General features: G+C 40.5%; 2 protein-coding genes across 3 annotated transcripts in view; one reads left to right on the top strand and one right to left on the bottom strand.

Moving 5' to 3' along the window:
- The window catches only part of OTOG (otogelin), a 96,127-nt gene extending 85,620 nt beyond the window's left edge, over positions 1-10,507 (bottom strand). The window contains exons 1-7 of the mRNA XM_063398102.1: positions 10,401-10,507; positions 10,021-10,081; positions 9,866-9,920; positions 8,570-8,660; positions 1,100-1,192; positions 722-876; positions 201-319 (exon numbers count right to left, since the gene is read on the bottom strand). Coding sequence (XP_063254172.1) covers positions 201-319; positions 722-876; positions 1,100-1,192; positions 8,570-8,660; positions 9,866-9,920; positions 10,021-10,081; positions 10,401-10,452 — 626 coding nt within the window. The 5' untranslated portion in view covers positions 10,453-10,507. The remainder of the gene's footprint in view (positions 1-200; positions 320-721; positions 877-1,099; positions 1,193-8,569; positions 8,661-9,865; positions 9,921-10,020; positions 10,082-10,400) is intronic.
- Positions 10,508-13,530: 3,023 nt separating this feature from the next.
- Positions 13,531-22,745, top strand: part of USH1C (USH1 protein network component harmonin) — a 46,225-nt gene continuing 37,010 nt past the window's right edge. The window contains exons 1-4 of one of the 2 annotated variants that reach the window (XM_063398099.1): positions 13,531-13,624; positions 17,413-17,480; positions 19,449-19,592; positions 20,075-20,213. In XM_063398099.1, coding sequence (XP_063254169.1) covers positions 13,589-13,624; positions 17,413-17,480; positions 19,449-19,592; positions 20,075-20,213 — 387 coding nt within the window. In that variant the 5' untranslated portion in view covers positions 13,531-13,588. Of the gene's footprint in view, positions 13,625-16,906; positions 17,117-17,412; positions 17,481-19,448; positions 19,593-20,074; positions 20,214-22,745 lie in introns of those variants that run through there. The other variant, XM_063398100.1, reaches the window with a different exon arrangement.

Genomic DNA, 22,745 nt, shown 5'->3' with positions numbered 1-22,745 from the left:
TGATTGTACTTAATTCTATTACCACTAATTTAGGAATCACCTTTCTCAGACACTACTCTGTAAACGGAAAGCCATTGTTGCAGCTGTGGTCTGGATGATTTCTCAGCCTATCAAGGAATAAGTTTACACCTCAGTTACCAAAATGGTACCATGATATTAACTCCAGTGTAACTACAGCATTAGAAAATGACTGCAATTACCCAAATCCTTTGTAAGTGACTTCACTGCTCATCTTTATCCATTCATCTCCAGAAAAGAATAAACTAATGGACCTTTTGCAGGAATAAGGAGAAGAATGACATTCAGGATCATTATTCACCTGCCAAATAAAATCACAAAGTCAACGTCTTAATCAAATTCTTGGTAATAAATATGTAACAGAACTAATATCCCCAAATCTGCACACAGCATGGGAACAAGAAGTTTAGTTCCCCTCTCGTGGAAAAAACTGAGCAGTGTTTTCACAGGCATGGTCGTGGAGTGGTCTTTTCACAGCTTTGACTGAACAAAGCAGGCTTTGGAAGGACACACATCAGTCTTACTCCAGCTGTTTATACCCTATGCTATAGTAACTGGTAGCCCACATTATGTTAAAATCACATCCAGATTGCATTTTACAACACCCTATTATCATCTCAAGTTATTTTTAATCTCTTAAAACTAATACATCATTAGTATGTCCAACAACAGTTCGAAAGAATGTAGAAGTACCATTCCCTACCTGTATGGAAAAGCTCTGCTCATCTAATTCAGTGTGTCTCACAAGGGCATATGTGGATTTCCCAGGAAAGTAATAATAGAGTCCATCAAAAGTTTCGAAATTATACTGTCCCCATGTCCTGCATATATGATCTCTTTCAGCACCTGTGTTATACACTAACAAAAGGAGAGTCACTTGAGACACAGCGCTGGCTTTTTGATACGACGGGAGTTGAGTTGGGGCAGTGCATGCAACATGCTGTGAAATATAAGGACACAAAAGAGAGGAGGGAGAAAGTGCTACAGCATGAAGGGGACCTTTAGGCAGAGAGTAGTCATTGTAGCTGTGGGAACACGAGTGCAATCCCAGAAACCCAGTCAGATTTCTCTCTTTACACACCTGTCTGGCATCTTGGTCCTGTTGCATTAAATCGACTGCAGTCGCACAGCTCTCTGTAGACACACTCACCTCCATTAAAACATGTAAGTGAATCTGAGTGGAAAAAAAAATAAGGCATGCCAAAAATAAAATCTGATCGTTTTCTTTCTAAAGCTCCAGTTCTTTCACTGAATGGAACTCTCAGAATGACAGGAGTTGCTAACTTAGCATTAAAGCATCCTGGAGAATCTAACCAGCCCCACAAAAGTGAAACAGTATGAAAGCTTCAACTCAAGTTATACAGCAAGATTAATAAATCTATTGCACTTTTAGAGAAGCCAAATCAAAACGTCTGTGACATCTGTTAGTGTGACATGTTCTCAGCCCCCTAAGCAACCAATAAAGGAGGGGAACAATTACTGCACCACAAAGAAGCCCAGTGCCTACATCCACCACACACAAGTAACGCCCTGTGGGTAAGCTCTGCCAGGATGAGAGCAGGCTACTCTAGAAATGTATTTGTTCTGATCCCACCTGCGTATCTTTACCTGCCTGCCCTCCTTCCATCCCACAACTTCCACCTATATCAACCACAAACACTTTCCATAAAGACAGATTCCTGACGTGGAATGACAGGTTTGGGCTTGGGGGAGGGAGGTGTTTTTTGTTTTTTAATTTCTATTTTCCCTGTGAAGATCCCTATCAAAATATGACAAAAGTCTTCAGTCTACAGAAAAATGCGCAAAAGCAGAAACAAAGTTTCCTGTTACTAAATTTAAGTTTCGTGATTAAACCTTCTTTTAAAAAATTGTGATCCGTTTACTTATTTTGCTAGTATTTGCTCCTATGAAGTTTGTTTAGGAAAAGATTTTAATTTGAACAATTTACTATTATGCAATCATAGTTTTTGCACTTCACAATTCAAACCGATTACTTTTGTTGCAAAAAGCAGACAAGTTGCCCAGAAGAAACTGTTTCAGGAAGATACAAACTGAAGGCTCAGACTTCTTTTCTTTATCTTTACAAGTACATCATTCTTGAAAAATAATCCTAGAAGAGTTTGGGTTGGAAGAGACCTTAAAGATGATCTCATTCCAACCCCACTGGACCAGGTCTCTCAAAGCCCCATCCCACCTGGCCTTGAAGACCTCCAAGGATGGGGCACCCACTCTTCTCTGAGCAATGTATTGTAGTGTCTCATCACCCTTATGTAAGTAATTTCTTATTATTCATCATATAAACTTACTCTCTTTCAACATCAGGACGTTATCATTTCCATTTGCAATCGCATTATAAATAATAAGCAATTATTTGAAGATTTTCAAATATCCAAACCATTAATTTTGATTCCCTTGGTTTCAACAAGTAGTCGCCCACCCTCTAACCAAAAAAAAAAAAAAAAAAAAAAAAAAAAAAAAAAAAAAAAGGGAAAAAAATGAAGGCCATGCTCAAAAGAACAAAGCAGGTAGACAAAGTAAAAGGTAATGCTTTTTTGCCTGCTAGCCCAACTATCCTGCTCCTTTTCCTGCCTGGCCAGCATCAGGTCAATAAAAACAAATGCAAGCACCGTGCTGAAACATCCCTACTTCCACTGCCTGAGCCCATCTCATTTACATGCTCACAGCCACCAATCTTGTCAATAATGCAAAGGCCTGTTCCTCTTGTCAAGAGAGGCAGACATTGATCTCTTTCATCTTGACTGTTGTGAGACCTGTGTAACCAGAGCTCTGGTCTCTGTTCTTTGCTTCGCTAACATTATGCCCTGTTGCCTGTCCAGTTACAATAATGTGCAATTAGGCTGCAAGTCATGCTCCTCTGAGCTGCAGAGGAAGCTACCCCGCTTTTGATGTTTCAGGTTGATGATTCCACTCTAAGCATGGTTCAGGTAACCTGTCCAAGCCATGTTTGTTCAGATTGTGCAAACAATCAGCTGACCTGGGGACCATTGCTGTCACTGTGAAGGATCTCCCTGGCTCTCTTTTAGGCAGAAAGGATGTTAGTTAAACCTGAATCAAAAAATCAAATGACTCAATCATAAGCATTTTCTTTTTTATAAAGATCTCGTCTTTCTGTGTATGATTCTAAGAAAATATGATCATCTCAGCTGTTGTACTTGTTTATATCCCTTTCTATATAATTGTTAAGTGTCTTCCTTACACTGCATAGAACAGCTGTGTGTGCAAACGTTACTTATCCTTAAGCAGGTAATCAGGAAAGCAGCATTGTTTCAGATCACCTTTAGTGCTCCTACTACTGTAAATGTGGCCTCTTTAATCATCCCATTCTGCTCCATGAACACAGAAATACTTCCTGAAGTATTCAGAATAAATATCCTGTAACAAGGGGTTCATTCTAATCTTTGTCATTAAAGGAATATGAGCTTTCTAAATAAGCTAACCCATATGACCACATCAAAAGTTCATCTCTCCTACAGAAATGTGAGAAACATTTTAATACTTGCAGAAAGGGAAAAGACATCAAGCCTAACTGAAAGAGAAAATTAGGAAAACTTATGGAGTATTTTGTCCTCCATTAACCCAAAAGCAACACCTATTAAAAACTCCTCAGCTCCTCTTTCCCTTTTGACATTATGCCAGTTGAGTGCACTGGGCTGGAATCTGAAACTGAAAACTGGTGAGACTTTTCTAGCAGAAAACAGTAGGCCTAAGTAGCACAATTTGACTCATGTAAGTAATAATGTGTAATGGCATTTCTAACCAGTGTTGCCATTAGAACCTGCAGATCACCCTGATAAAACCACGATTGCTGTGATGAAGCAACCAGCCTCAAATTCCTTCTTTATCAAATAAGGTGAAGACTTGGGATCATCCTGTAACACAGGTCTGAATTCTTCTCTGTTGTTCTCAGCTTAAATACTCTAACCCCTCGTAATTACAGACTAGGCTGCAGTCCCATGGGTAGGGTTATTTTAGTCCCTTGAGCACAGACCTCCTTTTCAGTTCATCCCCCTTTTAAAATCTCCTATGAGCAGTAGCAGAACCTTGAACCCATTATTTATCACAGCCTTTGAAAAAGTGTGACTGTAATCCAGTCCACATCACTGCAAGCGGCTCTGCAGAGCAGTGTCCAAGCTTCACACAGAGACATTCCTTAGCAGCATTATCATAGCTGTTCAAAGGCTTCTTCATCAAAATACACACTTACTTTGAATATTATTACCAATGCAATATATTTTGTGGCTTTGCATCTCTGATATGGTGCACACTTAGCTTTATCCACTTTCTTACATTACTTCTTCTTCAATGAATACTTAAAATCTCTTGAATTTGTTTCAGTTCCAGTTGAACTCTATGTCCTGACTTGCTCATCCACTATTTGGTCTTCTGATTCAACATGCTCATTAGGAATAAAATAAGTAATTTATATAGCGTGGAGCCCTTCAGCATGAAGTGAGATGGAGTCACTGGAGATATGCTCTCCTCTTGGAGCACAAGGAGGTAACTGCAAAGAAATCCTCTCTATGTATTCCATGCAAAAGATAAGATACTAAATCAGAGAGACATCTAAATTAAAGCTTTTTCACTTTCATTCAAGAAAACATCCATTTTGAAATACTTGATTTTTGCTTTAACTATCACATGAATACAAATGCTTGAGCTCAGGTCTGACCTCCCAGTAACACACCATTATCACCAGTACACTACTAATTCTTGAAGATTTGGGCCTGATGTGTACCATCTTAATAGTATTTTTCTGTAAAACATTAAGTACTCCCTAATGCTACTATTTTTTCTACTATTTAAGATACAGTATGAAAAAAATTGCTTAATGCAAAATAGTAGACACAGGTTTCCTTTCAGGGTATTCATTACTAGATTCACTTGGACAGCAAACCTTAAATATGAAAGATTAATTTTGAGATCTGAAGTGATAAAGTGTTGCTGAAGCAAGATAGATATAAAACCCAGTCCATGCCTTCAGTTCTTATGATTCTGCCTAGATATCAACTTTGACCCAAACAGTTTTAGAAATTTGGAGTGATTTACAGAAATAGACAGGAATTATATTTTGCAGAATTCTTTAAAAATGACACATTTTTTAAGTAGCTATGTGAGAGTTGAAGAGTAGTTCAGTTAAAGAGTCTGAAGGTAATCACAGTACTAAAATTCTAAATTATTTAAAAATCAACAAATTTTATTCTTGAATGTAGAAAGGTGAAAAAGCAAAGCCGATCAGGATAAGAATTTGCAAGAAACCTAAATTAGATCTGGAGCCACACATAAAAGAGGAGAATATTTGCTTAAAATGTAATATTTAAATATTAAATAAATATTTAAATATTAAATATTTAAATGTTTGCAACATCCTTGAAATTCTGTATTTTACAACTCTGCATAATTTCCACTGCAGATTTCTCTAGGTGCAAGCTTTGAGGTGTTCCTTCAGCTATGAGAGAATTAATACAACAAGTATTTCCCGCATTCTTTTTTACCCTTTAACTTCATAGTCTTTGAAAGCACCTGCCTGCAGTGGCACAGGTTTTCCCTGGCTTACAGGCTTCAACAGGATGCAACACAGCCCAGGACCAAGCACCTCCTTACTCTAGGATGTAAAATTTTCCTCTCTGGGATTCTGAAGTGAATGAGGTGGATGCAATTTTAACCCTTCAATTCCAAGAGCCTTCCAGTTAGCTGCATATTTTCTGTTCTGGTACATCTTCTGAAATCAGTTCTCAAGCACACATTGTAAGGGACAAGTGTCTTCTATGACTTCTGTGACTCATGCCTGCTACAGCATTTCAACATAAGGAAATCTGTGGTATTTAGAATATTAGAATTTTTCAGCAGTAGCCTGAATACTTCCAGAAATAATTTGGTTTATCTGTCCCAGGTTCTTAATATTTTTATTAAGATAAATTTTATTAAGATAATATTTTATCCCAGGTTCTGAATATTCTTAATATTTGGGAATTTCCTGTTTCAGGCTTGGGGTTTTTTATATTTGTTTGTGATTTTTTAATTTTGCATTAATAACATTTGTCTGGAAGGAAGTTAAAAGTTTAACAGCTACCATGCATTAACTTCAATTATTGTGATACACATTTCAAATCCTATGTTCTCTGGCTACAAGAAACTAACAAACACAGAACTTCTCTTGGCATTTGCTTGTGCTATAGCAATTTTTTTGTTCCATTGACAGATAAGACATGACATCACTTTCTGAAATGCTTTCAGTTGACTAATACAACACAACGGTAAAGGGATCTCTTGCAGAAGTCATGCACTTATTCCACGTAAAATACTGATTTATCTCCGGAGTTACAGAAGGCAAGAAAAACTGGTATTGCAGGAAGAATTGACTGTAATAGAATTTCATTATAATCACAGTTCTAGAAGTATTTCAAAGAATTTCTTTGAAAAGTAATTTTCTTACAGACATCGCTAAAGTAGAGAAAGCAGCTGACAGCCTACCTTGCTGTTTTGGTTTGGGTTTCCTTGTTATTGGTTTGGGTTTCCATTTGTTAAGGTTTTTAAACAAGAGGGTTTACTATTTCATATTTCCCCAGATGTCTGCAAATCTGACTCCAGAGTTACAGCAGCTTGCATCTCTCTTTAAATTGGAGACCAAAAGGAAAACTATTTTTCTAAGTATTGGGAGTACTGTACAAAACAGATCAGGTTTTCCTTTTGTTTTTTAATGTGTCTTTCACACACAGACAACAATAGATTCCATTTACCACACACTTTACTGTGATTTAAAAAGGAAACTTCCAAGCCTATGTATTCCACTGTTTAAAAGAGTTTAATAATGCTGATTTTATTTGCCTTCAAGTATGGACAATCATTGATAATTTTTAAAGCATGTCTTCAAGAACATCACCTTTCCAAACCAAGTACATCAGAAATGGAAAACCCATATGGAATATTTTTGCCTCACAGAAATACAAATTAGAAAGAAAACAAAAACTTTTTACTGTTACATCTACAGAGAGCAAGAAAATTTAATTCTTGCCATCATAACTGCATCCTCCTTTGGAAGCTTTGCCATGTGATGAGCTAGCATGAGACATTTGTAAATATTTTGTTCTCCCCAGCTCCACATTTGTTCTTCCATTTCTTAAATATTAGGCCTATTTAAGAAGCAATAAACTTTCACATAAACCCTTGACAAAAGCTCTTTAATAGAAGATTTGCAAAGGGTTTATGTGGGAGGTTTTTATTGCACACTTGAAGAGTAACACATCTTAGAAGCTTTTTTCCAGATCTGAAGCAAAAAATTAAACCTATTATTCCCAATTAAAGAAACTTTCACAAGGCAAAGACTAAACCCAGGGAAACAAACAATTACTATGACAACAAATTTCCCAGCATGATCTGCATATCTTCTCTTTGTAAGGTGCTTTATTTAGCATAAAAAAAAAAAAAAACCAAAAAACACAAAACAAAACAACCACAAAAAACAACAACACAAACCCACAACTTAAGTTCTTGGTCAATAAGACTGTGCAACCCTCAAAAACAGGGCTTTTTTTATTAGTACACAGTGTTAAGTTTCTAAAGCAATTTTATCACACACAATATAACTATGGGTTTTTTTATGTACTGGAGAGAGATTCATAGGTAACAGCATTTATTTGAGCAATATTATGCTTCTCTAAACTCCTGCATCATTCCTCTATTTTCAGCTACACACTTCCCAAAAGCTTCTGAAAAGTGTGTCTTGAAGACACTAAAAGCTTTTGGGGATGACACAACCCTGGTCACAATTTACGGGTCCATTCCATACATCATCTTGCCTTTTGGGCTGTAAAGCTAGGCATAAGGAACACCCCACATCCAATGGAATCAGGCTCGCTGAAGAGAAACTATAGAGTTTGCATCACTAACTAAAATCACTCTGAGTTATTTTGCCTCATTCTTCTCCTTTGTACAAGGCAAGCATGACATAGACCCAAGCATGACACAGACTCAAGATCTTTACTCTTTAGCAAAGATACTTTAAGTCTGTCCACTTCACTTCTGAAAATAAGGTGAATCAAAAAACCAAAGATGGACATTCCTCAAGCAAATGCCCACCATTGCAAGCTGTTGTTAAAAAGGACCTTATCCTGCTAACCCATGGATCACACACAAAAAGCATCTGCAGGTTACCTCAGCAGAAACCAACAACCAATCTCCAAGCACAAAAAAGGACAGGACATGCAATTTAATGGTGTCTAAACATCAATCCACATTTTTAGGTATACCGCTATAAAAGAAGATTTCCTTTTGAAAACTCTCTATTACAAAAGCTGTAGTTAGGAACAGTCTTTCAAATTATTAAATCAGAACCAGGTGTAAACCTAAAGCTAGGTGAAACTCCATGACACATTTCCATACTCCTAGGTACCTCTGAGACAAAACAAGGTAGAGCCTCATTAAGGCCTGTAATAGTTATTTTATGATGTTTTTTTCTTCACAAGCATGATTAAACAATGCAGAAAATAAGGCACAAAAGAAGTCAGTTTATATAGAAACATAAATAACTTACTGGATGGTCCACATTTCATACTGTGAATTCTCCTGTTCCGAGACAAGGACAGTGTTGTAGGTGAAGTGTTATAAACTGCCATTCCAGACTCCTTTCAAAAAGAACAAAGAAATCAGCAGCTATAAACAAGATCCCTAAAAGTCTCTTCAGTCTGTCAGTAAATTTGCCATTTTTAGAAAGATCATTGTTTTCTATTGGCTTACTAAAAAAACTCCATTGTAAAGTAAAAAGCATACTCTACTCAAGACTCAAATATTTTTTCTTCTTCCTTCCTCCTAAACATACCTCTTATTGAAGATTTCTGCTCAGTAGGCTAGCCCAGAAACAAACAAAACATTTATTACTGTATCTTGAATGCTTGGTGGGAGAGCTAAATCCAGGAGCATTCACTATTATTGGTGGTTGATTTGGTTACCTGTTTGCAGTTATGTGACATTTTTTCTTTGCTGAGCTTTCCCCAGACAGAGCAGGGAGAAAGCAGGGAGAAAGGTGACTCCCTCTGAGGAACCACGAACAAGGACTACAAAGCAATCCCTCCTCTTCCCACCCTCGAACAAGGGAGTGAGAGCCACACACCCTAACTACATTTCAGCAGCGTGCCATGAGTGACTCAGTCGAGTTGCCAGGACAAACCACATCCAAAAACCTCAGTGCTGAGCTGCAGTGACCCGACACTGCCAGCTCCATTACCTCTACTGAGAAGCAAAAAGGCTCTCACAAAACAATTGTTACTGATGAGCCAGATCAGACCTCAGCTTTTCCTCGAGCAGGGATGCTTCGTACAACACAACTTCTTGAACAAGCCAAAGCTCTAGATACAGTCACACCATCTTCTGTCGCTGCTTTAACACTAATTTTTCATTCAGGATTGACAGTACTTACATGGCTGGGATAAAATACACACTCGAGGGCAGGTCCTGAAGAATCACTAAGGGTAAAACAGCCACCCAAAATACAGATGGTATCCCGGTAATGTACAGATATATTATTGAGATAAGACAGAAGCGCATTATCCTGCTGACAACCAGAACACCCGTCCCTCTGTCCCGCACCGCCAGCCCCCTCAGAGGAGAGGGGTCTGCCCGGGCAGCGGCGCTGGGACCTGGCACCCCCTGAACTCATCAGCCTCAGGAGCCCTGGCTGCAGCGGGTGCCTCTCTCCGGGGCCTGCCCGGCGGGAAGCTGCAGTCCCAGTGGCCCGGTCTCCCCAGCGAGGTGCCGCGGTGCCGGCCCCGCGGTGCCCGCCCGCTGCTCCTCAGCCCGGCCCGCCGCTCCTCAGCCCGGCCCGCATCCTCACCTGCCCCGCCCTGGCCAGGCCGCCCTGGCTCCGGGGTCCCGCGGTGCTGCCTCGGCTGAGGGGGGAGAAGAGAGCAGGGTTGGCTCGGCCCGGGCAGCGCACCCACCCACCCAGCCAGCCCAGAAAGAGGCCGCTGTGCCCCGGCCGGCTCTTACCTGGGGAGCGGCAGGGCCCCGTCGGCGGGGAGCTGCGCCCGGGCACCCCACGGACACAGGGCTGGAAGGCAACGGCGGCAGGTTAGCGATGGGCAGGTTAGTGGTGGGCAGGTTAGCGGTAACTAACCCATGAGGTTAGTGATGGGCATGTTAATGGTAACTAACCCATCAGGTTAGCGATGGGCAGGTTAGTGGTAACTAACCCATCAGGTTAGCGATGGGCAGGTTAGCGGTAACTAACCCATGAGGTTAGTGATGGGCAGGTTAGTGGTAACTAACCCATCAGGTTAGCGACGGGCAGGTTAGTGGTAACTAACCCATCAGGTTAGCGACGGGCAGGACCGCCCTCCCGCACCGTTCCCCGCCGGCGGGACACTCACCCGAGGGCAGCCAGGCGCACAGCAGCGACCCGAGGAGCAGCCGGGTCTCCATGAGGGCGGCAGCGGCGTCCCGCGGAGCTCCGGCCGCTACCTGCGCGCCGAGCTCATCCCGCCCTCCCGGGCGGGGCGGCCGGGGGGTTTATCCGCCGCCCGCCGCCCGCCCCCGGCCCGGCCCTGCCCCGGCACCCACCCGGACACCGCCCCTCGCCGACAGCGGGCTCCGGCCCCGGCCGTCTCTGCCGTGCCGGGCGCTGGGCTCGCCGCCTGCACTCATTCACTTGCACTTTTGCCCCCCACCCGAGATTTTGGGAGGCGGTTCGTGTGCCGGTGTCGCGGCAGCAGCAGCCGGCACCGCCGCTCTAAGCACCCTCCGGGCCAGCGGAGCCGGGCTGCTCCCGCCGCTCCTGCGGGCGGGCACGGAGCCGCCCGCTCCTGCCGGGAGCGGCAAATCCTGTCCGTGCTCAGCACGGAGCAGTGGCCCCGCTGAAACAGGTGGCAGGCCTTGGATAACGACAGGCATAAGGGAGACAAACACTGAGTGCCGCATGCAGCTAACGTGTGTGGATGGTTTCCATAGCTTCTGATAACTTTTTTTTACTATAAATTGACACTCTGGAGTTCTCTGTGGAGCCTTTTCTATGTTTATCCCTCTTCTTTTTTCTTTCATTTTTTTCAGCCCTTAAGTTTGTTTCTTTCCATTATGTTTCTTCCCTTTTCACCTATCACTGTTACCTTTCCTCTGTTATTTTCCCTTTCCCATCTGCTGCTGTCTCTCTCCCCATCATTCTTCAGGTTTGCATATCTTATGACAGAAGCTTTAGAAGCTGCCCATACCAGGTGAGAAACTGTCTCAGATAAAAAGGGGCCTTTTCTGACTGCTTTGGGAAGTCTGTTAACAGTAAGTCATTAAAAAGATCTCTTTTCTGCCTTTGTAATTTGTCCCTGTGGATTGTGTTTCTTGTGTTTCATTTCTAATGAAATGATGGAAAACTAGTGATGTTTTCACTGAGAATTCTGTTCCCTCCTGTACGTGCTGGAGGGAGAATGTGCTTGAGAGAAAAGAAGGTGAGGAATAAAAGATTTCCTTTAACTTTGACACAGCCTTTTCCAAATAACCCCAAACAGATTTTTAGAATTATGTGCTAGCCTCAGCCTGTATCTTCTATGAGTACAGCATGTGCTTGGCTTTGGTGCACTTCCATTGATCCAAGTTACATTAATGGAAGCAGAGAAAGTAGATAAAAGCAACAGGGATCGGGTTACACAACACACACTTTAATGTATTTCTTTGCCTACTAAATGAGCTGCTCACTTTGTTCATTTTCCCTTTATGCCACAAGTAGCAAACAAGAATTGAAGCTAATTAGGAGCCAATTTAGATGCAATTTCACTTCTTCCTAGGAAATGTTTCATTATCTAAAAATACTAAACAGTCGTAACTGCACCATCTTTTAATATATGCTGCATTTGAAGCAGTGAAAACTTAGAACATCTCATAAATTTACTGATTATACAACTTCTAGTTTTGGAGCATGAGTTAGCTTTGTGGGTTTGTTTGCTTTGTATTTACACACAGTAGAGCACAGGAATTCATGTAACAGCAGACTTACAGGCCACCAAGTTTGTCATCCTGTCTGCACTGTATCCTTTACATGATGATTCAGAGCAGTTTTCACATCACCAAGGGAAATTAATTCCACAGTTGTTTACTATGTGGAGGAGTTTCTGACTCCTGGGAAGTTTATCTGTGTTATAAAACCCAGTTACTTTTTTCAAATGTACATAACTTCGAGCTTGTATAAGATCTATTCCTGTAAATCCTTCTAGAAACGATTGATAGATATCAATGACTGTTCTAGACTATATGTAAATTTAAAGGCAACATGCATGTGTTCTAATGCGTGCCGTAAATTTTTAATTTTCTTTCTCATTTCAAATACAAGATAATTTTGTTTTGCATGTGCATGGAAGAAGTTCTATATCTGTGTGTTTAATTTTATATCTGTGTGGAGAGACTAGCTCTTTGGTATTTTGTGGAACTGGAAGTTAGGTAAAAGTGATTTATGTATTATTAGTTACAAATTTTTTGCAACTTTGCAAGAGAAAATAGTTTTCTGAAAACAACTGTATTTGTTTGTATACAGGCTTGGTATGCATTCCTCTCATATCCCTGACACCTAATATGAGAAATGGGTAGTGTGAACGCTCCAATATAGGAAAACCATCTGAAAGGACTAAGAGCAGTTTCTAAGGAGCTGGGATAGTTTACAAAAGTTAACACACAGAAATAATAAAATAGAATGCAGGGGGTCTTATGGCAGTATGGATTTTTTTTTTAATCACGCTTTTATATGTATTCATACAAGTTTCCACTCGGTTGGAAGGAGGAGAGGTAAGTTACCTGTCCTTAAGTAAACCCTGCTCTCTCTGGAGTTCTGTGCTTAGAGGTGATTCTGCGTGGAGACCAAGAGACTTGGGTGAGCAGGTGTCCTCCACTCGCTACCCTCCTGACTGAGGAAATCTATGCTCTTGTCCTACAGTAGGGAAAGGGGAGAAGAACCAGCCCAAGAGAAAATAGAGTGAAAGAGATTAGTCCGAAACAGGTTCCTTTTCAGGTGCTCCGAGCTTGGTTCTTCTGCAGTTACTTACAGCAACCACGTCAGAGGCTCTATTTGTAAGCAACAACACTGTGTTAGTGGGAAAGGCTGGGGAAGTCTGATTTAGACAGTGGTGCATCAGCTTCCCTCTGCTTACCTAAAAATAAAGAGGTTGAGATTATTTGCCATACAAATAATTTTTCTGTTTGGGCTTAGATTTTGTTTGTTTTGTTTTTAACCCAGGAGTTAGTATGGCTTAAAGTTCACATCTTCGTGCTTTCCTTAACTATTAGTGTTACTGACATGCATGCATACCTACAAATACAGGAGAGAAATCGGTATGGGAGCTGAGTGCCGTTCGAGGAGAACCAGCTGTAAAAATCCGCCCAGGGAAAAGCCCAGGTAGCGTACCGCGGGGCAGGGGACCGTGCATGGATGGATGTTTATCTTCCTTTTCCTTTCTCCTCGGTTCCCGCTCGCTCCCGCCGTGCCGGCGGTGCCGCAGGCGGCGGGCGCGCTCCCCCCGCCCCGGGGCGCGGCCTGGCCCGCGCAGCCGCCCCGCGCCGCGCCCGCCGCCGCGCCTGCCCCGCCATGGAGCGCCGCGTCGCCCGCGAGTTCCGGCACAAGGTGAGGCGGCGGGGACGGCCGGGGCCGCCCCCCGGCTGCAGCAGAGGCTGCGGGCGGCACAGCCCCCCTGGCCGGGCACGGCTCTGCGCCGGTGAGCGGCGCGGGAGGAAGGGAGAAGCTCGGGGACTTTGCACTGCCCTGCCAGCGGCGCGGGTGGCAGCCTGCTGGGCGGGGATGGGTGTCAGAACCCTTAGAAGGAGAGGGAGAGAAGAGGAACGCTGCCCAGTGCACGAGTTTTTTCGTGGCTCGGAAGAGTTTATTTCTTGTTTAACAGCCCGCTGGAGCCGGTGCCGAAGCCCCGGCGCTGGCAGTGCCCGCTGTGGTTCCCCCGTAGCATTGCCCGGCGCAGCTGTGCGCTCATGTGCGAACGCACTTGATCCATGGAGCGGCGCGGGCGGCCTGGCACCGTCCTTTTGTCATTTACCCGATTAAATAAGCGCTCGGTGGAGCGCAAAATTGTATGAGCGAAGAACGCTCAAAAAGCTCTGGTTAAGGAAAGGAGGAGGAAAATAGCTTACGTATGTAAAACATGTTTTTGCCAAGCTATTTGGGACTCTCTCAGATTAAAGTTTTCTGTAGTGTTTTGTGGGGGTTTGGTTTGTTTTGTGAAGGAAGTTGTGGTTGATTTTATTTGGTATTGGCAGCAAGGACACGCAATTTCTGCAAAGTAATGTAATTCTGCTTTTATAGAAGTATCTGTCACCTGGTAATAAACACATTAACTAAAGGATTGTTAGGGTGAATTAGAGGGACAGCAAAAACGCTCTGTATGTCAAACTGGAGTTCAGAAACATTAAGGACCTGGATATTCCATAATGATGACTGTAGCCATCTAGCACGTTGTTTCTGCCTCGCTCCCTATTACTGTATAACTCAACAATGGGTTGTGCAACATTTCTGTAAAGACTCTGGTTTCTAGGTGGGTGGTTACTGTCTTGAACTTTAAACCTTCTCCCTTTCATTGCTGCTATAATTCATAAATCATTCAAGCCCCACCCCTGATAATGTAAGATGTATTGTCAGCTGGGATGCAGATATCAGTGACAGCTTTATCTGACTTAGAAGACATTGAAACAGGTCTTTTTTTCTTTTGTATCGTCCTGCTTCTAGTGACCTCTGTGGTATCCACAGTCTTGGATGATTACTTTTTCTGTGACATACTAGTGAAGATGCTCACTCCAAGATCTGAATTTCCTCAGTTAATGGCCATTTTCTTTCTTTTTTCTTACTTTATTTTTTCTTAGCAATTTTAATCAGTTTCCCTGTCAACCAAGCATCAATGTAAAATATGTAATACATGCAAACATATTGACCAGTTTTTCCCTTTCCTTCATTAGTTTTCCAAAATTTGTGTAGCTTAAACAGGTTTCATACTCTTCTTTGAAACCTGGCAGATTGGAGTAGTGCTAACATAGTGCATTATTGTCATCTGCACTTTTTTCAAAAGTTGCTTTTTTCTTCGCACAACTTCTATTTCACTGAATAAACTTAGACTTCTTGACAGACCTTTTTTTTTTTTTTAATGTATGTATGTATGCAGGTGCAGATTGTGTGATGAGTTTTTATTAATGTACATGAAAAATGTAGCGAGAAATAGAGCATAAGCAACTCTTTGTATTCTAGGGTTATCAATGATACAACTAGTATGAAGACTCTTTAAATAATCACAGAAGGGTTGAGGGTGGAAGGGACACCTGGAGGTTGTCTGCCCCAACCCCCCATGCTCAGGACCACCAAGAGGTGACTGTCCAGGGCTGTGTCCAGATGATTTGTCTTAAATATCCTTGCTTTAAAAGGTGTGAAATCACCTGTCCCATGACTCTACAGTCATTTTCTTGAGAAACAGATATTAAAATACTTCTGTGATCCAAGTACCATGTCACCACTGATTTGATTTTTTTTTTTTTAAGTTAGTGGGGGGCATGATATTTTAGGACTTGTGAAATTAGAATCAGCTTTTTAGAAGCTGATGATAAGTCCAGGTAAAGCATATGTCTACAGTAGGACTTTGCCCCAAGGAGTCAAAGAATTAGGAAAATGACAAGAGGTGGAGGTGGCTTTGATGCAGTGATAATTGATGGAATAGAAGGCAGCAGGAGAGGAATCACCCATCACTAGGGGTGGCCCAGGATGATTAACCCAGCTGTAGCATTCATTAGAAATCATGTGGGTGTTGGGTTTTGTCAGACCATAAGGAAGTTGCTAATGTAGGATGGGAAGTGCAGAAGTCAAACAGAAAGACTGAATATTTTGTCAGAAGAAATAGCAGAATTTAAATGTGGACCTCCATTTGCTGAGAGAAAATGGGGATATATCCACAATCAAGCATAGCAGGAGAAAAATGGAGTGTTGTTAATCTTTGCTTTCCCTGTCAGGAAAAAGAGATGATGATGGTTTTGCCCTTTGCTGAGTAGGGTTGATGCACATTTAATGTTCTTTGCAGGACACTGCTCATATGGTATCTTAGCTCACACTAACACTTAGCTAACACTGGGGATTGAGCTCTGTGTATTACCTGTCAGGAAAGTGAAAAAAGGATGCTGGAATTAGTTTTTCTTTGAGTTTTACCTTTACAATTAGCCTAGCCTTGAGTCTCTGCAGAGTATTGCTGAAGTTTTAATTGCAAACAGTTCATTTCCTTTTAAGACAGACTTCATCCTGTGTGTTTTGAAATTCACTGTAAATAAATGGATTTACTCACTGGTATAACTGTAAAGCAGTCTTGACTTGTGCGTAGCTTTCTGGCCTTTAGGTGTTTTGAAAGTGTCTTTTTCCAGAGGAGACAAGTAACAGAAACCCCCCTGTATGCGAAGGCTTGCCGGCTTTAGAGAGCCAGAAGGTACAAGTAATAGAAAACCACTGGTATGTGAAGTCTTGCTGGCTTTAGAGAGCCAAGTGGGACAAAAGGAATATGAAGCATGTATTTAGTTTAGAACATAATACAAACCATTGCAAACCTGGAAAGAAAGGACCTTTCTTTAAGTATGCAAATTACTTCTCAGTCTTCACGTCAGAGTAATATTACCCTTTAAGTCAGATGTAAATTGTTTTCCTAAACATCAGGCTTGTCCAGATGTAAAACTAATGTGATGTGACCTCTCACTACCAGTAAGATTAGTGGGGATCTCACTATCACTGAGTATAAATTGAACTCCTCATGTAAGAATTTGGGTTTGGTTTTCTTTTGCTTTAATTTACTGTAATTATCCAAGAGCGGGCATAGTAATATGACACTGGTTTAAGTAAAGGTTGTGTTAGTGGGGGAGGAAAGAATAACTAGCAAGTTCTACCAGTTAAGAGCTGGAGCAAAGAGGAGCAGAGGTGTAGCAGTTTGCATAATGCCATTAGTGAGCTCCTGAAATCGGTGGTTTGGACCACAGGACAGAGATTATATCTCAGCGTGGTGGCTTTGTCTGTGACAGCATGTGCTACATTAACGAGTGGCCAAAAAGGTTTCTGAAGACATTTATTCAACAGTACAGTGATTATCAGGTAAGACAAATATGATCTTACTGTAATAATACTACTGCTGAGGGGAAGTCCAGCACACAGAGTGTATCAATACTCACCACCTTGTCTAATTGTTGTCATACTAATTTTAGAAAGTCCCGATGTAAGTGTGACATTGTGAAGTAATGCTCTGTTGCAAAAACATGTTTATCTTTAAAAAATTCTTTTTCCTTGATGAAATCTTTGCTCAGTGGCTTAAGAATCTGTGAAAGCCTCTCGTGTTCAGCATTTTGTGCCTATTAAGTCAGAGATTAACGATAATATCTTTGGGTTTTCAGGTCAATTTGTTAATTGACAATGAGGCGGAGAAGGATTACCTTTATGACGTGCTGCGGATGTACCACCAGTAAGATCTAGCTTTATATATGTTTGTGTAGAATTTAACTAATATGTTTAGATTTGAAGAATTAATATTCACAATTTTACATAGTCTCTCTATATGGTACTAGAAAAGTAGGTGAAATAAGAGGTTTTTATCCTGTTTAATGAAATCTTGTGGTTTCACAGCATAACCTGCAGGCAAAGAAGAAGCATGTCTGAAATCACTTACAAAGTTACTTTGGTTTTATGACTTGGCAGTTTTTTAAATGAGTTTGGTGGATCCATATTTGGGGGTGTGTGGAGGGATGCTCCTGCATGATAAAACTGTTCTTAGGAAACAGGAAGAGAACACTAATAAAATTCATTAATATTTCCAAATAATGTTTATTTATTTGAAACAGAGTTTTCACTGGCATCACTTCTCAAAGATTTTTTGCCAACTTTTCATGTAAAAATTTTGCAACTGTCCTTCAGAAAGCTGGAAAAATTTAGCCTTGGAATCTGTTTGGCATGTTTAATGACTCTGTCTTATTACAACACAGTGGTAAAAAATTGGAAAGGTGATAGGCCTATTACTGAATTGATTTAAACCACAGTTGCCTTGGACTTGTTTCGTTGCAAATGCCATCAGCCTATGATCCATTGTTTTTCAAAGATGAGAATATATTTTCCACTAATCATAGACAAGTGGCTCTGATAGACATTGTTTCCATTCATGTTGTAATTAAAAGCTTCTCAGCTGAGTGAAATGTAGACGTTTCCACCTGATGTTTGCACCGAGCTATAGTTATGGGGGTATTCAGCTGCATATCTGATTCAATTTCACTCAGGTCTGTCTAATTGCTTTTCCATTCATAAAGACTCTTGTTTGTAAAGCCAGTTGGTTCAGCAGATCTGAATTATTTAAAATCTTCTTGCAGTTACAAAATTAACAATGCATATGGCAACTTTCCTTCAATTTCCACAATTGCAATGACTTGGGCAAAATTTTCAGTATCTCTGTAAACATATAATGATGATGTATCACTTCCTGGGAATACATTATGAAATATCCCAGGGCAAAAATACGTGCAACTGCTGTTGGAGTTAGCACTTAGTATCTGCTTCACTGTGAATAGCATTTCTAGAAGTATTTGACCTCTAATCCCATATGGGTATTCCTGATCTGTATTTTTAGTGCCCATGCCTCAGAAATATTGCATCCCAGGAAATGTAAATTAAAAGAAAGGGAACAGCAAATAATACAGAAAAATTTTAACAGTATTTTATAGGAATGGCTCAACTGAACCTTTGCTATTCCTCCACTTCTGCAGCTATACAACAAAGTATATTTTGTAGACCTATAAATATCTCAGTGCTGACAATTTCGAGGAGACCGCTTTGCTTAGCTCTCATGAAAGAGATGTTCCCAGCAGTTTAACTTCTGTAGGTTTTGTTAATTAGTTAATCACCCTTCAAATTTGGTTTTGAACCAAAATTGAAACTTCAGCTAAGTGTTTGCTCTAGTGGCTGAATATTGTGATTTTTTTTTTTTCCCCTGGATTGAAACAATTTGTCAGTTCTGTAAGTTCAGGAAAGGAAGGAGCTTGTAGCCTAGATTTACTTACAAGCATCCCTAACCAGTAAGGAAACAAAAATCCATTAGGCATGTATGTCTAGTCTGGAAAGTTTTTTTCAAACAGTTGCGTAAATCTTGTGGTTACTCTGAGAATGAAGTTGGAGATGTCACCTATAAACATGATGCTCATGACCTTAAAAGATCAAGTGATTGTATAGAAGACTTCAGATGTTTTGAAGCAAGTATTCTTTATTAACAGAAGATTTGCTTTCTCAGGGGCTATTTAGCTTTTATCAAACCAGCATCTGCATAAATATCTTTTTTGGTAGCTTGAAAAGGCATGCAAATATTGAAGCCATGTGCACAACAACTTACAAAACGAAGCTTTTTTGTTGGTGTGTTGCTTACCTGTGTTTTGTCACTGTGTTTTTGCAGGTCGATGAACCTCCCAGTGCTTGTGGGGGACCTGAAACTCGTGATTAATGAACCAAGCAGGTTGCCTCTGTTCGATGCTATCCGCCCACTCATCCCATTAAAACACCAGGTGGAATATGATCAGCTTACACCCAAACGATCACGGTAAGAGAATGCAGAACAACAACAACAAAAAATGCAGCTGACTTAAATACACACAGGAAATACTGAATTTCAAGGTAGATTCAGGGTAATAGTGTTCATCTGTGTAGAGTTGAGCATATTTTGCTATATTTGCTAGAAGTACAGCTATCTTTACTGTAATTAAATTGTTTGCCAAGTAGTTTAATCTAGTAAAAACAGGATAAAAGAGTCAAAACCAATAATTTGTCATTTTCCCTGCATTTAATAATTAAAAAAAAATCTCATAGCTCAAATCCTCTAAAGCCGTTTCAGTTATTGCAAATGTCTTTTCATAAGAATAAACTTGATGGTTTTAGTTAACACACATCCATGCAAACTTCAGTGAACTTGCTTTTGTAATGCCTAAATTATATAAGAGAAAAATAATGTCTGTTCTTCATACGAAATGTTATTGAGACAAGGTGTTATGCAGCTGAGCACTCAAGTGTTTCCCATTTTTGCAGAAAGCTGAAAGAGGTGAGATTGGATCGTTTGAATCCTGAAGGGCTTGGATTAAGTGTAAGAGGTGGAGTAGAATTCAACTGTGGCCTCTTCATCTCCCAGTTAGTTAAAGGAGGACAGGCAGACAATGCTGGACTTCAGGTGAGAAAATTCTGTTCATGTTAGGTGCTAAGGGTTGTTCCTTAACAATTAGAAATTGCTTTTGCTAAGACACTCTTTGTCTTTTCTAATAGAATTCCTAAGTTATGTAAGGCAATGCCATGATAAATAACATTATATCAGTGGTGGATCAAGTCATTAAAAATGTTCATTTTGCTGTTTTTAATGATATGTAAACTTTTTTTTTTCTTGTTTGGAATATGATAATTTTTGAAGGTTAAAGGTTTTTCTGGAATGTTTATACTTCATGAGTAGCAACATTTATATGTAAGCAGATGTGAAGAAGGATCTCTAGACTGTGGAAGAGTGCTTTAAGTTGCCAAGTTCTGATTATGTAGAACAGAGTATATAAACACTAAAAGTGTTAATTCCATCTTGCACACATACAATTTGTGTAATGAAATTTTTACTTAAACTTCACGTGTAAATTGGGGGGGGTTTGGTTTATGCAATAAAAGAAAAACATATTTTTGACTATTCCCAGTGTCCTCTGTACTGCATAAATTGAACTTTCTGTGATTGAATTTTGGATACATACACTTGGCAATAAGGTTGGCAAAAATAATTATAGAAACACTGCAATAGTTATGCAATTTGCATGAATGAAGTTTTGGGTGTTTGGTTTCTTTTTGAATGTGGCACTGCTTAGTGAAAAGAGAAGTGAGAAATTGCTGTGCTGTGTCTGCATCTTTCAGTCAGAGTTTGAATCTGACAAGGTGTATTAAAGATCTGAGTTTCTGACTGGAAAGGCCAATATGCCTGGCTACTTTTAATTCGTCAAATCTGAATATTTGCTGAAAGTATTGATATCTAAGGATTATGTTTAACACTAGTCCAAAATATATTAGACTAGCATGATTCATTACAGCACTTAATTAAGCTAGCATGTTTTGTAGATACGCTTCAGTATTACCTCACTAATATCTTAGATTAAAAAATACAAATAAATACCTGTCAACAAGGCAGTTGAAGTTAAGTTTCCATGTTTGTGTCATTCATGCTGAAGGCTTTCTAAAATTTAAAGTGTTCCTCTTTCTGTTTGCATGCACGTGCATGCCCTTCTGTTTGTGCATTCATACTTCTGTATCCCATTCAGAATCACCTTTGAATTAATTCCATCTTTGTCAGCCGACCTACACAGGTGCATGAGTGCCATGGATGACAGGTGCATCGGGGGGATGCTTTAGAAACTCCTTAGAGCAAAACCACAAGTTCTGTGTGTGTTTAGAACTGAGAGGGTGTTACAGCTCAGCACAAACCTTGTGCTGTATGTGTTGGGATTTGCCAATGGACAACTGCAGAAAAGGACATGGATTCACCCTCTAAGAGTTTGCACTACAAAAGTTCATGTACCTCATTCTCTACATTACCCAGCAAGTGTAGACAAGGGAGTTGTTCCTGGGCTGTGGCTAGCTCAGTAGGAGAGATTCCATCTGCTTCCTTCCTCAACTGCTAGAAACTTGAGAAGATAAAGACCAGTCACTTATATGGCTTTGTAAACATCTTCTGAAAAATATTGGAAGGCACTAATGACGCTGATCAATAAAGGACTTAATAGCCACTGCCTTAAATTGCCATTCTAATGCATTCATGTCAATGCAGTGTTGCAGCTCTGCTTGTTTCAGACTAACATTTTGACACGATCCCTGGATAAGGAGTGATGTTGTGCTCCTATTAGGATGTCAGTTTTCCTGCTTTCTCTGTACACAAAAAGGCCCCATGGCTTTCTGTGACCTAGGTCATCATAGAACATGTTGGTGTCAATGAGGGGATTTTAAAGGATCTTTGGGCTGGAGTGTACAAATTCTGTTTCAACTCAGAACATAGTTAGGGCTTAGCAGACAAAGTAGGCACAATAAGGGAGAGGAACGCTTGAGACTGACTGAATTTGTTAGGGTTATAGTTTATGAATTAATATGGGCAGATGGTGCTTTGCAGCTTCTGTAACTGCCTGCCTTCTGTTTTTTGATATGTGGTGTTAAAGCTCAGCCTAAAGTGCCTGAATAATAGGTGGCACTTGGCACTTTCTGAACCTCACTGAATAACAAGACCTGACAGGCAGCCCATTGTTCTAAATTGCTGTCTCACAGTAAAGCCAACTGCTTCTGAAATTTCACCCACCTGCTTTATTTAACAAAATCTCTACACATTTTCAATCCCAAGAATGCGGCCTGAGAAATGTATAATGATTTTCTATTGTACCATGAGTTTTACATCCTGCTGCTTTTAAAATTTCCAGTTCAAATTGCATGATTTCTCCTTGAAGTACTTCCCAAGTTACATTAAAATGATCAAATAATAATGAAGGTTCTCTGTGGCACTTGTAGTTTTGACCCATTTTTGACTACAGTTTCTCTAAAAGACACAAGTGTTTTGTCCTTCCATTAAGAAATGGACTGCATCTTCCTCCCCCTCCCCTCCCATTGCTTTTTGATACTTGTGTGTGAGGATTCTGCTGAATACAAAGAGATTGGTGTAAAGGATGAAAGTGGAAGCAGTATACCAAATGGGAAA

This window comes from Prinia subflava, chromosome 5, assembly GCF_021018805.1.
Source record: "Prinia subflava isolate CZ2003 ecotype Zambia chromosome 5, Cam_Psub_1.2, whole genome shotgun sequence".
NCBI classification, from domain to species: Eukaryota; Metazoa; Chordata; class Aves; order Passeriformes; family Cisticolidae; genus Prinia; species Prinia subflava.
Note: the sequence above shows the minus strand (reverse complement) of the source record. Positions and strands in the feature narration are given on the sequence as shown.